The 14,375-nt window shown below is 39.3% G+C and overlaps 1 protein-coding gene across 21 annotated transcripts in view; it reads left to right on the plus strand.

Annotated features, from left to right (window-relative positions):
- MDM4 (MDM4 regulator of p53) overlaps positions 1 to 14,375 on the plus strand; it is a 51,338-nt gene that overhangs the window by 20,831 nt on the left and 16,132 nt on the right. For 6 of the 21 annotated variants that reach the window (XM_001489035.5, XM_070266490.1, XM_070266494.1 and 3 more), the window contains exons 4-10: positions 159 to 292; positions 1,486 to 1,541; positions 5,360 to 5,427; positions 6,161 to 6,260; positions 8,814 to 8,974; positions 10,746 to 10,895; positions 13,059 to 13,139. In XM_001489035.5, coding sequence (XP_001489085.3) covers positions 159 to 292; positions 1,486 to 1,541; positions 5,360 to 5,427; positions 6,161 to 6,260; positions 8,814 to 8,974; positions 10,746 to 10,895; positions 13,059 to 13,139 — 750 coding nt within the window. Of the gene's footprint in view, positions 1 to 158; positions 293 to 1,485; positions 1,542 to 5,255; positions 5,428 to 6,142; positions 6,261 to 8,813; positions 8,975 to 10,745; positions 10,896 to 13,058; positions 13,140 to 14,375 lie in introns of those variants that run through there. The other 15 variants (XM_023640360.2, XM_070266489.1, XM_023640362.2 and 12 more) reach the window with 4 other exon arrangements.

A 14,375-nucleotide genomic window follows, 5' to 3' on the forward strand; every position in this document is an offset into this window, starting at 1 on the left:
GGGCAACTGTTGTGTTGTAGAACCCCTTACACAAGCACGGACAGTTGTGTTCATGAATATTATCTCTTACTCCAGCAAACTAACTTATCTCATAATTAGTTTCCTGGTTTTTGACAGCAGCCGGACAGATCTCCTCACGGTGTTTTATCTCCATGCAGGTCATGCACTATCTAGGCCAGTACATAATGGTGAAGCAGCTTTATGACCAGCAGGAGCAGCATATGGTATACTGTGGTGGAGATCTTTTGGGAGAACTACTAGGACGTCAGAGCTTCTCCGTAAAAGATCCAAGGTAAAAAGAGTGAGGGTTTCTTTAGATTTTGGGTGCTGTACCTAACCACTTGATCTCCATACATTATTCATGGTTATTTATTCCATTAGTCAACAAATATTTAAGGGCCTACGTATGGCAGGTGGCCCGTGAGGCACTGGGAACGTAGAAGTGAGCAGTACAGTCTCTGTATGGAGCTTGAAGAGCAGTAGGTGCTCTTCCCCATCTTAGTCAGATTAGCACACCAGTACCTGGTAAAATTATACATGGTAAGTGTTACAGAAAAGAGGTACAAGAAGCTGCGTTTTGGGGTGGGATTTAGGGTGTTCAGGGTCAAGGAAAGGTTCCTTCAGGATGTGATATTTGAGCTGAGAGCTGAAGGATAATTAAAGAGTCAGTTAGAGGGGGCTGATTGAAGGAGAGCTTCTGGCAGATTGAACCTCTCTTGTAAGGGCCTGCTGGCAGGGAGCCTGCTGTGGCTAGGTTTGTGAAACAGTTGTTGTAGAGAGAGGAAGAGTGAGCTGATGAGAGGAATGTAGAGTTTCTGGGCACTTTGAGGTGCATGAAGAGCTTCATAAGAATCACGGCAGAGGGGCTGGCCCCGTGGCCGAATGGTAAAGTTTGCGTGCTCTGCTTTGGTGGCCCAGGGTTTCCCTGGTTCAGATCCTGGGCACGGACATGGCACCTCCCGTAAGGCCACGCTAAGGCGGCACCCCACATAGCACAACCAGAAGCACTCACAGCTGGAGTATACAACTATGTACTGGGGGGCTTTGGGGAGAAGAAGGAAAAAAAAAAGAATCTCAGTAGAGCTGCTCTGACCTATTGTGTGACTTTCTCCAGCTACATGGGGTATATGGTTATTACACAATCAAAGACCAATTAGTAATTGAGAAGCCAGTGTTCTCTTTCTCTCTATGGCTTTGTGATGACTGTTTCTTCTGAGCTCATTTTGTCTTACTTTGGTAAGACCTCCCCACTTAGGTTACTGTTAACTAATGAACTGCAATGTAAATTAATTAGTTTTTTAACGGGGCACAGTAACACAAGGGCTTGGGTATTAACATGTTTAAATAATTTTAAAAAAATCTATTCTGGGGAAAAAATTCTCCATATGTTACAGAGAAAGTTGGGAGATAGTATATCAGGAATACACTTAACATTTTCATGGAGAATCGTGGGGTTATTAATTTTTTATTTTATATCTTTGACAGCCCTCTCTATGATATGCTAAGAAAGAATCTTGTCACTTTAGCCACTGCTTCTACAGGTATGTAACATCATATTTCTCCAGTCTGTATCACAGCTTTGAGTTCAAGGGGAAAAATGATGAGAAAACAAGGAGGATCAAGATGGAAATGGAATTCTGTCTTGGCATGATTGGGAGGGATACCTGTCACACAGAATGTTATTACTATGTTGCTTAACTTTTCATTGTGAAAATTTAAAATATATTGGAGAAGTTGCTATAATTAGTGCCCACCTCTTAGACTTAGTAATTCTTAACATTTTGCCGTATTTGCTTCATCTAGACATACTTTTAAAATCTAACAAAAATGGACTTTTTTCCTTCAAACATAACTACAATGCCATTATTACACTCAACACAATTAATAACAGTATAATAAATAATAACTCCATAATACTGTCCAATAGCCAGTTTATATATAGTTATCCCCAGTTGTCTCAGAAATATCTTTTACATTTGACTTGTTCAAATCAGGATCCAAAGTTCACACATTGCATTTGGTTGATATGTCTCTTAAGTATGTTTAATCTGTAAAACTTAACCCTCCTTTTGTTTTTATGTCATTTATTTGTTGAAGAAACGGATCATTTGTCCTGTAGAATTTCCCACATTCTAGAGATTGTAGGTTGTATCCTTGTGATGTTTAATGTGTTTCTCTGTCTCTTCTATTTTTGGTAAACTCATAGTGCTTGAATAGATTCAAGTTTAAATTTTTTGCCGGGAAGGGTTCATAGGTGGTGCTTTGTGCCTCTTGCATCACATCAGAGTCATGTAAGGTCTGCCCATCCTGTTTCAGGGACCGATTCTGTGGGCTCAGGTGGGGTCACTCTGCTCCATCTGTTTTAAAGGTCTCTGGAGAACCTTTCGCCTAATGGTTTTAGCTTTCTGTTATTTGAATGCCAATTTGTCTAACCCTTTGCTTGATTCCATACTTTTTAAATACTGCCCTTTGAGTTTTTTAGATATGTGCAGGAAACTGGGTGATTTGGGGTCTGAAGTGTGGTGTGTTAGACATAAGTGAATAAACCAGATACAACTGAAATGTAACCCTCTCTCTCACTCATTTCCAAATAATGAAACTTTTTTCTTTCTCCAGTTCTACATGAAGCCCTTTTGTGAGCTTCAAATTAGATTTTAGGTAACATTCTCCTTTAAAGAAAACCTAAGTTTGTAATCCCTTTAGTTCAGCTATCTTTCAATAGTTTACTGAAACAAATAGGTTGGAAAAAATGCATTCCTAATAAAAATTTACACTTTAAAGTGACAGCAAGGACTTTGCTTTCGTATTGAAATGTGATTTTGAACTTAACATGGAATTTTGAAGTCTGTTTGTTTCATTGAGCCATTTGCCCACTTAACTCAGCTGTAAATTTCTGTTTGAGATGCAGGGCCTTGCAAATGATACTGTGCTTTATTGAAATTCAGTCACTTGTGAAATAGTTTGGCTTTCCTGGGACAGTCACTAAAGCTTGGGATATACAGAGGATTTTTTTTTTTTTTTTTTTTTTAAGGTTTTATATTTCCCTTTTTCTCCCCAAAGCCCCCCAGTACATAGTTGTGTATTTTTAGTTGTTGGTCCTTCTAGTTGTGGCATGTGGGACGCTGCCTCAACATGGCTTGATGAGCAGTGCCATGTCCGCACCCAGGATTCGAACTGGCGAAATCCTGGGCCGCTGAAGCGGAGCGCGCAAACTTAAGCACTCGGCCACGGGGCTGGCCCCTACAGAGGATTTTATATTTGCTGATCTACTCTTTCAGTAAAGTTTGTTTTCTGATTGGTGTCTTCTCTGAATGTCTAAAGTGGATGTAATTCTCACTTTTTCTTTCTCTCGTTTTCTTTCTTGCACTTCCTCTGTAGAATTTTACATGTCAAATATTAAAATGAGCATTTCTATAACAAACATTTCAATTGATCCTCACAACGGCTCTGTGAGGAAGGTCTGGAGATGAAGAAACTGAGGGTTTTTTAATAGAATGAGTGATTTGTCCAAGATTGCATGCCACTGGTAAGTGGCAGGGCAGATATTTCTGACTGGCCAGTCCTTGCTCTTTTCATTGTGCCACACATTGCCAGCTCTTTAACCCTTGTTTGTAACAGAATTTGCTGCAGTTAATTTTTTTAACACATTTTTTTCTCTGAACATTAAATCTTTAAAGCATTTTGTTTGTTCTTTAATTGTCACTTTGGAATAATTTCACTTATGAAAAAATTGCACAGGTATTAAAGAGTTCTGTATACTCTTTACCCAGATTCCCCAAATAGTAACATCTTACAGAACCATAGTACAATGATCGAAACCCAGGAAATTGCCCTAAAGTAATTTTGATTGTTGGTCTGCTCAGACTTGCACTTGCATTGTGCTTGTGGTTGCCATCTCTGTTGATCTTTGTAGATTAGGTTGCAAGTGTTTTATTTGAAAGGACAATTGAGAAAAGTGCTCTCCGTATACCTATTTATACCTTTGCAGATGAGTTAAACCTTTTATTTTGATGGTTGAAGAAAATGCCATTATTTAAAGTGAAGGTGATTCTTTATAAATCATTTCTCCAAATTTCCACGTGCATACTAGTAAAACGAAATATATATGACAAACTTTGTATTGATTTTAAAATTCCTTTGTCCATTGTAGTTTTCCCAGATAATTTCTTTTTGCTTCTAATTGTTTTAACCTAAGTAAGGCAGTAAGGCTTTAGAACTATAAATGACAGTAATCGAATTGCTTTATTAAGAAATGCTTCATCTGCAATGTATGTTAGTCGGTCTTTCAAGACCACTGTGGTCAGACAGTGCTGTCTCTTGAACTTCTCAGTATATCCATTTATCTGTAAAAATGCTTCCAGAAATAATGCTCTTTAAAATTACAGTTTTGTCAGATCAGTTGTAGGATCTGTATTCTTTCCCTGGCAGTCTTTATTAGATGAGGATGATGTTTTCTGTGTCTCATCTCTGGACCTGTTAGTAACTGATGAACCCAATCTACAGTAGACTGACTTGGGGGCATCTTAGTTACATATAGCCTCATGTAATGAATGATCCAGCTTCTTAAATTCTCTGCGGCTTGTTCTTTTCCTGTAGCTAGATTTTCATCTTCTGTTCTGCTTGAAAAATTTCCATGTTCTTGAAATCCATTTCTCTCAGACTAAGAATTTCTCTTAGGTTATTGTTTTCTTTGCTTCTTTCTTTTGGCCATTGAGAAAACCTTTATCTGCTTCCTCTTCCTTCTTAGGAAATGTTTATAGTAACTGGGAAAAAGAAGACTTGTTGATTAAAAAAATCTAATCTCTATTCAGGTGATGGCATTTAAACCATGAAGTCATCGTTGACATTTAGAATGTAGGTTTACATGAAGATTCTATTGTTTTATGACATAAGGGGGGGAAATTCCAGATTTTCAGATCTCATAACCCTGTATTAACTTGAAAATAAAAATTAAATTGAAAAGCTGAACATTTTTTTGTTGTTTACAAGTTAGGTAAATATGGGAATAAACACCTATAGGAGGAGATAATAAAAATACTCTCCATTATTCCCTGCTGGGAATCACTTTTTATATTAAAGTTTGAAAGTTTACTGTGGAAGAACATTTTTTACTCATTTTTCATTTCCCCTAGATTATATTTTGGTAACAAATTTGAATATAGACTGTCTTGGTCTTTGCCATTTTTATCAGTTTTGATTATATCCTTGCCTTTTGGATGAGAGCAGTAGCCAGCTAACGTGCAGAAGTACATCTCTAGGGACCAAAGCTGTCTCCAGAGTTGTTTGTTGAGGTCCTTTTTGTGTGGAAAGAATGGTTATTACCAGGGAAGGTTTTCCTTTTGTTTTACTTGCTATCCAGATGCCGCTCAGACTCTCGCTCTCGCACAGGATCACAGTATGGATATTCCAAGTCAAGACCAACTGAAGGTAAAATCACCACCTGGTGACTTCTTTTGTTGTACAGAGTGGCCCCTTCTCTGTACCTGTGGATCTTGGACTCCCAAGACCTTTCTCTGAATGTGGTAAGAATTTAATAAGAAAGGTTCTTGGGAGTTCACAGACCAGGGACAGAGTGAACCTTCTCTGTTCTGCCCATAACAGAGTTCCAGTCTCTGAATCTTTCTTTGGGATGTAGCACTTCTGATCTTCAGTTCTTCCAGTTGCATTTTCTTTGGGGTTTGCGTATGCCCGTGTGTGTGATGGTGTATATACGTAGGTGTTTGAGGAAACTGTTTTATTAGATTTTAACAGGCTTGTTGCCGTTAAGTTCGTGTCAGGCCATTTCTTAAAGCTTCCCCAAACCTGGGGAAACTTGATGATCATCTTGGTATACGGTGAGGGTGTCACATGTTTCTGAGTTATGCCTAATTTTGTAGTAGGCTAGAGGCTTTATATTGTTAGCTTGTTTTTAACAGTATATTTTGGCCTTTTGTGCAGAGATTTTTTTTCCCCCAGGTTTGGGATTTTTCCTAGCTCTGCTCACAGTGGGTTGAAGAGAGATGTTGCTTTTATTTGATGACTGTTGTGAGCTCCAGAGTTCTCTTTCTTGTGCGTAACCCATTGTGTTGCACACTAACTGGTGAGCCAGAGTGGAACTGCTACATCCCCTGGTCTCAGTCATTTCTACTGCACTGATAGACAGCTTTCCCTTTTTTTTCAGCAAAGTGCAGAGGAAAGTTCCAATTCCAGGAAAAGAATTGAAGAAGGGAATATTCCTACACTGTCTACCTCACAGCATAAATGCAAAAATTCTAGAGAAGGTAAGTTTTGCATTAGACTATGTAGCTTTTTCTTTCTTTCTTTCTTTTTTTTTGTTGATGTCTAGAAATGCATCTATCCATATTAAGCACTAGCTGTAATTAAGACCATTATGTAGAGAACTCAAAAAATAATATTGCTGTCTCTTCACTTGTGAAGTAGGAGGGGCATATGTCATTCTTATTTCCTATTCTTTTCTGAAAACCTTTTTTTCACCCTAGTCATCATTGTTAACTTTGAAGAAGATGACGGTGTTCTTTTAGCGACCCTGGGCTACTGGTATGGAGCAAGACTCTCCCTTTAGCTAGCATGCTAATAGAAGACAACTACGCTCTTATCAGTTTGCCACCTGGTAATTCAGCTGCTTTGGCCTTTTTTAAATCTTGGTACCCCTGTCTATATTATAAAGTTTTAGAATTTTTATTTTGATTTGTTTGCTTGAGGCAAAGCCTAATTTTCATAGATTTTTAAAGTTTGCAAAGATGATAAAATATACTTGGTATCTCAGAGCAAAGAATGAGGTATAAGAAGCCTGGTAGTTCCTTTGCCCTTGGATGGTAGTCATCAGATCTTTGTCATCCATACTAGATATGGTGTGGGCAGGTTAAGTGACTTAATTGATATTTTGGAAGTTTCCCTCAAACTTTATAAAATAACTCGTAAAATTTTTTCTGCAAAGATGTATAAAATGTAAATTCCTCAAAAGTATTTTATGGCATGATAGTTTCTAGTCCAGGTACCTGGCTCACACTTGGAGCAATGGCAGTTTAGACCTCTAGCAACATCCCAGAAAGTTATTCCGCTGAAATTGCTTTAAATGTTTAAATTAAAATTAAGTCACTTTATCATGCTGGATTGTTTTCTTCAAATTACATTTAAATATAAACTGAATTTTGGCCTACCTAGTTACCTTGGAGCTTATTCCGGTCTGTATGGTGTTAGATGTGCAATTTTGTTTCTTGCTTATTTTCTATTCAGAAGACTGTTTAAAATATAAGAACAGCCAATTCAAGAGAGTATATGTAGTTTGTGATGTAAATTTCGAGAATAAATAGCTTAGTAGGTATATAGGTGGAAAGGACAGAATGTGCACATAACTTTAATGTGGTACTATCTCAGGAACTTGGTTTCTAGTGATTTCAGCAATGAGTAAGTGCAAAGGTAGTTGAAGTTTCCCTGGGTACAGATAAGCCTTTTAATAGGCAGACTCAACATAATTTATAAGTAAATATGGTGACCTTTTGTTCTGGCAGGGATCCATCTATTGCAGAAATTTTTTTAACCATATGTCCCTCAGCATATTTAAACACCCGGGGTTGCCATTGGCATGTCTAGGGAATTGGGAAGAGGTAGCGGAGAATGAGAAAGTAGGAAAAGAGTAAAGCACAACGAAAAAGATTGGACTATGGGAAAGAAGAAAAGAATTTCATGTGGTAGCAACAGACTTATGTTTTAACTGCCTTGAATGTCATTTAGATGAAGAATACAAGATCTTTTACTTGGAGTATGTGGGCCCTTAATATGTTTTGGGTTTGCAGTATTTCTAGATTTTAGATAACTCCTAACGAGCCCATTGATCCAGAAAGGACATAGATATATATTTATTTGGACAACCTGGAGTTCAGTGTTTTATAATGGTTGTCACCTATCAAAACATATAAATTATTGAGGTATGTCCCAGAATATGCGATACCAGTGAGACTGACTGCCTTGACAACCTAGTGATTGCCCATTGTGGCAGTTACGGCCATGATGTACTACTGCCTTGCTTCTATCTCAAGGGTTGGGTCAGTATGCCATCACCATTTGCAGTCCAGCGGATCTAAGCCTTTGTCAAGGACCAAGTCATTCTTTAGTTACTACAGTGATGGGAATGTTTAAATTGCCAGTAAATGCCAATAAAATGACTAGAAATCCTTTTAGAACAGTGTCATTGTTTGGATGCTTTCAGAGTTTAAATTTCTTTCTTTCTGTTTTTTGAGGAAGATTTGCCCTGAGGTAACTACCGTCAATCCTCCTTTTTTTTCCTTTTTCTTTTTTAATGAGTTTCACTCTTTTATGGTAATAAGAACAATAATCCAATCTTTGGCTTACAGTGTTCTTTTTCTTCTCTTCTGACAATGCTTCTCTTTTTGCTGAGGAAGACTGGCCCTGAGCTAACATCCATGCCCGTCTTCCTCTACTTTACATGTGGGATGCCTACCACAGCATGCTTGCCAAGCAGTGCCATGTCTATACCCAGGATCCGAACTGGTGAACCCTGGGCCACCGAGAATCGCAACGTGCGAACTTAACCGCTGTGCTACCAGGCCGGCCCAGAGTTTAAGTTTCTTGATAAATGATGATTTATCTCTAGTGTCATTATTTGCTAATGAAGCCTAAACAGGGGAGGAGATTGGGCTCTGCAGCTGACACAGATATTTGATTTCTGATTTGTTCTTGACTCGGATTAAGATTTCTTTTTACCTGTTTTATAAAGAGATTGTACGTATTGTAGAGTCTTGATTCTTAAGTGTTGTGTCCATAGTTGTCATCCTTTTCATTTGACTTCGCAGATGAAGACTTGATAGAAAATTTAACTCCAGATGAGACGTCTAGGCTGGACCTTGGGTTTGAGGAGTGGGATGTGGCCGGCCTGCCTTGGTGGTTTTTAGGAAACTTAAGAAACAACTATACCCCTAGAAGTAATGGCTCAACTGATTTACAGACAAATCAGGTAAATTTCACATTTAAAGGGGAGCTTTTCTTTTTTTTTGGAAAGAGTAACATTCTTGGTTACTCTTGACCACACATTACATTCTTTAAGAATCCTCATTCTGTTCTGTGACTTTAAGTACCATCTGTATGCATATAGTGCCCAAATCCATGTCTTCAGTCCTGACCTTTCTCCTAAATGCCCAGCTTCCATATCCAGCTGCCTATTCAACACCTCCACTTAGATGATTTGATGTTTTTCATGTTCAAAACAGAACTCTTGAGAGAGAGAGATATATTATATATATATATATCTTATATCTTTATCTCTCTCTCTCTCTCGATATATATATATATATATATATATATGTTTTTCTTTTTTTTTTTTTTTTAAGATTTTATTTTTTCCTTTTTCTCCCCAAAGCCCCCCGGTACATAGTTGTGTATTCTTCGTTGTGGGTTCCTCTAGTTGTGGCATGTGGGACGCTGCCTCAGCGTGGTCTGACGAGCAGTGCCATGTCCGTGCCCAGGATTCAAACCGACGAAACACTGGGCCGCCTGCAGCGGAGCGCACGAACTTAACCACTCGGCCACGGGGCCAGCCCCTGTTTTTCTTTTTTTTTAACCAAACACTTCTTTCTGGCCTTTCCTTTCTCAGAAGTCTACCTTCTACCCAGTTATTCCAGCCAAATATCATGAGATACCGTTTGCTTCTTTCTCTGTCATATGCCACATTCAGGTTATCATCTCTTTATCCAATCATATCCGAAACCTGACTAACCACTTTTTACTGCTTCCACTGTCCTACCTTAATTCAAGCCATCATCATTCTGTTCCTTTATCTTATTTTATATTCTCCATTGTACTTCTCACTTTGTAAAGCTGTTATTGTATTTTGTTTATGTGTCTCTTGTCTGTTTACCCCTCAAACGTAAATCCAGGCTTTTGTGTTATTCACCACTCTATTGCCTAAAACCTAGAACAGTATCTTACACATATTAGGCATACCGTGAATGTTTGTTCAGTAAGTGAATGGGCATATAATGGTGGCAAAATAATAAGTTGTCTCTTATGAATATTATAGAAAAGCATGTCATAAAATCTCCGTAAATGAATGCAGAAAGTAAGTTTAAAGTTGTTTAAGAATTCAGAAGGAGGACAAAAGATTTGAGTTACCATCAGTACAGTTGTGCGTTACTTAACGACGGGGGTACATTCTGAGAAATGTGTCTTTAGGCAATTTCATTTACACGTGATAGAGTGTACTTAATCAAACTTAGGTGGTATAACCTACTGCACACCTAGGCTGTATGGTACTACTCTTATGGGATCTCTGTCCCATACGCAGTCCATCGTTGACCAAAACATTGTTATGTGGTGCATGACTGTATTTCTTCAGTTAACATCATTGACCGTTAAAGGAAAGAATATGTCACAGTTAATAGACTGCTCCTTAAAATGCCACCTGTGGAAAGGAATGTAGGGAATGGGTTCTATTTAGTTGAGCAACTATGAGTCTTTACCTTTTAAGCTCTTCAGTATTATTTCTCAGGTGTCGTACCTGATTTGCTATTAAAATAGAAAATTCCTTGCCAGCCGCCCTTATCCATCCTTTAGCTTATACATACTAGGTGGCAAGTAGATATCTGTTGAATGAATAGATGTCTGTTGAAGAAAGGGTAGGTGTTCTTTAGAGGTAGGTGAGGACATGGAGTTTTGGGTTCATTTATGTTGGTTTAACATCTCTGATAAGCCTCTGACTACAGAAACTCACGTTTGTATTGTTCTGTTAGGATATAGGTACTGCTGTTGTTTCAGACACCACGGATGACTTGTGGTTTTTGAATGAGTCAGTGTCAGAGCAGTTTGGTGTTGGAATAAAAGTTGAAGCTGCCGATACCGAACAAACAAGTGAAGAAGTAGGGAAAGTGCGAGACAAAAAGGTATGTTGTGGAAAAATTTCACATTGATTGTATTTATGTGCACCTAGTATAATCTTTTCAAATCTGATGACCTGACCTATACCTCTTTGTACAACAAATGGCTCGTATAATCCCCCCTTTTTACTTTTTTACTATTTTCCTGTATCTAATTTTAAGATTTACATTAAGTTAATCAAGGCTACCTGAAAAGTAGGATAGGACTTTATGGGTAAAGCTCCTACTTCGTTAGAAGCAATTGCTACTCTTTCTGCTCATGTAGTCTCCCATTGGGGAGTTTTTTCTTCTGGAGACCTTGGTTTGCTAACAAGGCAAAGTTCTAAATGGCCACAACAGCCTGTAGGAAAAAAATCCTTATTTCTTGGACATCTCAAAAGCTTCCATAACCATTTTCTATCTAAATAGAAATAGACAGATGAATTCTTCCTATGTATTTTAGAGTTTATATAGGGGAAAGAAGGGAGTTAGAACTCTGAGTACGCATGGTGTGAGTGCACCAAGATGAGGCAGCATACAAGCACATGCTCCACTCTCAGGAGAAACCGGGCAGCCGACCCAGTGCCCAGATGAGGAAGACTCTCAGGAGAAACTGGGCAGCCGATCCAGTGCCCAGATGAGGAAGACTCTCAGGAGAAACCGGGCAGCCGACCCAGTGCCCAGATGAGGAAGACTCTCAGAAGAAACCGGGCAGCCGACCCAGTGCCCAGATGAGGAAGACTCTCAGGAGAAACCGGGCAGCCGACCCAGTGCCCAGATGAGGAAGACTCTCAGGAGAAACCGGGCAGCCGACCCAGTGCCCAGATGAGGAAGACTCTCAGGAGAAACCGGGCAGCCGACCCAGTGCCCAGATGAGGAAGACTCTCAGGAGAAACCGGGCAGCCGACCCAGTGCCCCAGATGAGGAAGACTCTCAGGAGAAACCGGGCAGCCGATCCAGTGCCCCAGATGAGGAAGACTCTCAGGAGAAACTGGGCAGCCGACCCAGTGCCCAGATGAGGAAGACTCTCAGGAGAAACTGGGCAGCCGATCCAGTGCCCCAAATGAGGAAGACTCTCAGGAGAAACCGGGCAGCCGACCCAGTGCCCCAGATGAGGAAGACTCTCAGGAGAAACCGGGCAGCCGACCCAGTGCCCCAGATGAGGAAGACTCTCAGGAGAAACCGGGCAGCCGACCCAGTGCCCAGATGAGGAAGACTCTCAGGAGAAACCGGGCAGCCGACCCAGTGCCCCAGATGAGGAAGACTCTCAGGAGAAACTGGGCAGCCGATCCAGTGCCCCAAATGAGGAAGACTCTCAGAAGCATCCACTGAATGAATGTAGCAAAAACAGACCGAAACTGGGTCACCTCTTTAATTTAAGGGATTTTCTTAGTAATTTGGGTTCCTGAAGGTTATCCTGATATGTTTATGGTAGGTGCTTGGGTTCTGTTAGACTAATTATCTGGGTAGCATTAGAAGGGAATGTAAGCAGCTAAAATGAAGACAGAGGTGACATTTGGAAACTTCTGTAGAGAGACATGGGACTTAAAATACTTGAACTTATGTGAGAGAATTTCTACACAGAGGTTCATAATTGTATCATAATTAGTTTTATTCCATTTACTAGATTACAAATCTAGGGTATTTTAATTTTTAGAATTTTAAATTCTAAATTTTAAAATTTGGAAGATAGTTCCGACTTTTTGTTTCCTGGTCCAAGGGCATGTTTTTATATGACAGCCAGAGTATCATATAAGTAGTTTTACTCTTGAATATGAAAAGTAAAATTTTAAAATACTTTGTTTTCATTTTTCACATCTCAGTTCCTTATTTTATACAGAGCTTTTCACTTTGATTTTCTCACGTAATCCTTATTTATTCTTGTGAATGCCTACCTAGATTCCCAAGAAAAAAATTTCCACTTTGAGTAATTTTTAGCTTTTCTACTTCGATATTGATTATTTTCTTCAAAGTCATAAATTTGGGCATCCTCTCCCTTCTGCTAAAATCCTGGCTAGGTGTGGCCAAAATCATGTTTTGCTCTCATATTTAAGCTATCTTCTTTTTAAGTGCTAATGATGGAGGCAGAATGTGAGTTTTAAATTGAAGCTCTTCTGTCTTTTCATTCTCAGGTAATAACTTCATCTAAAATAGGTAAACCTTACTCATGAGATATCTTTGCCTTCACAGGTGATTGAAGTGGGGAAAAATGATGACCTGGAGGACTCGAAGTCCTTAAGTGATGACACTGATGTAGAAGTTACCTCTGAGGTATGACTCTCCAGTAAACTAAAGAGCTGTTTCCTACCACCTATGTCTTCAGGTGTTAATATTCCAGCAGTTCACTTGTGTTGAAGAATGCCATTTTCTCCTCATTTCTTTCTACCTTTCCTAGGTGTTAAGAGATGTGGGTTTCTTTATCTTTTTTTTTTTTTTTTAAAGATTGGCACCTGAGCTAACATCTGTTGCCAATCTTCTGGTTTTTTTCTTCTTCCCCTTTTCCCCAAAGTCCCCCGGTACACAGTTGTATATTCTAGTTGTAGGTCCCTCTGATTGTGCTCTGTGGGACGCCGCCTCAGCATGGCCTGATGAGCGGTGCTAGGTCCACCCCCAGGATCCAAACCTGCGAAACCCTGGGCTGCTGAAGCAGTGTGTGTGAACTTAACCACTTGGCCACGGGGCCACCCCCTCTTTCTATCTTGTTAGAGGTTTTTTTATTGGAATTTGAGAAGAGAAGGGGATGAGTTGATCTTCTTTTCTCCCTGCTTTGAAAAGGGATGATGTAAATGCCTCTCTGTGTTCCTTTCTCCCTGCTATCAAAACTCTTTGGACATGAGGCAGTGGATACATGGAGCTATTCAGAGTAGTCCTGCACTACTTTTCCCATGAAAACCTCTCTGTAATCCCGAAGACAGACATATAAACTATCTAAAATTCTTTGTCAAGTACAAAAATATTTTCAGTGCTTTCTTAAAAGAAACAAATGGAAAAATGGCTTAATTTCCACACAGGTTATATTAACATAGGGCTAATAAATGAAGATTTACTATTAAGCTATTGGGTAATAGCTATGGATTTGTCACCAATTGACAACTCAGATCTAGACTCAGATATATACTTTGCTTCTCTTTTCATGTTAGTTCCCAGTTTTCCTTTTACTGCTTCCCTCAGCTAACTCACTGTGGGAAGAATGGTGATGGGAGAAGGAGCAGGAGGGGCTTTTACATTTTGCTGCTTGGGCATAGAAAAATTTTAGGTTGTCTCTGGTGTTGATCTCCCCCCCGCCCCACTCCCACCCCACTGCTGTTGACCATTACAGTAATTCATTGCAAATTATCTGTCTGTGCATAGCTAAGTTATCAAGTGGAATATATTGGTCCATTAAGTGTTCTTGACTCTAATACAAATAGCAGAGTTAAGTGTTTGCATCTTAATCAGACTTCTGTGGCTACTTTGGACCAGAAAATCTATTAAGAAAATAGACTGTATTTCATGAAATCAAAGATG

This window comes from Equus caballus, chromosome 5, assembly GCF_041296265.1.
Source record: "Equus caballus isolate H_3958 breed thoroughbred chromosome 5, TB-T2T, whole genome shotgun sequence".
NCBI classification, from domain to species: Eukaryota; Metazoa; Chordata; class Mammalia; order Perissodactyla; family Equidae; genus Equus; species Equus caballus.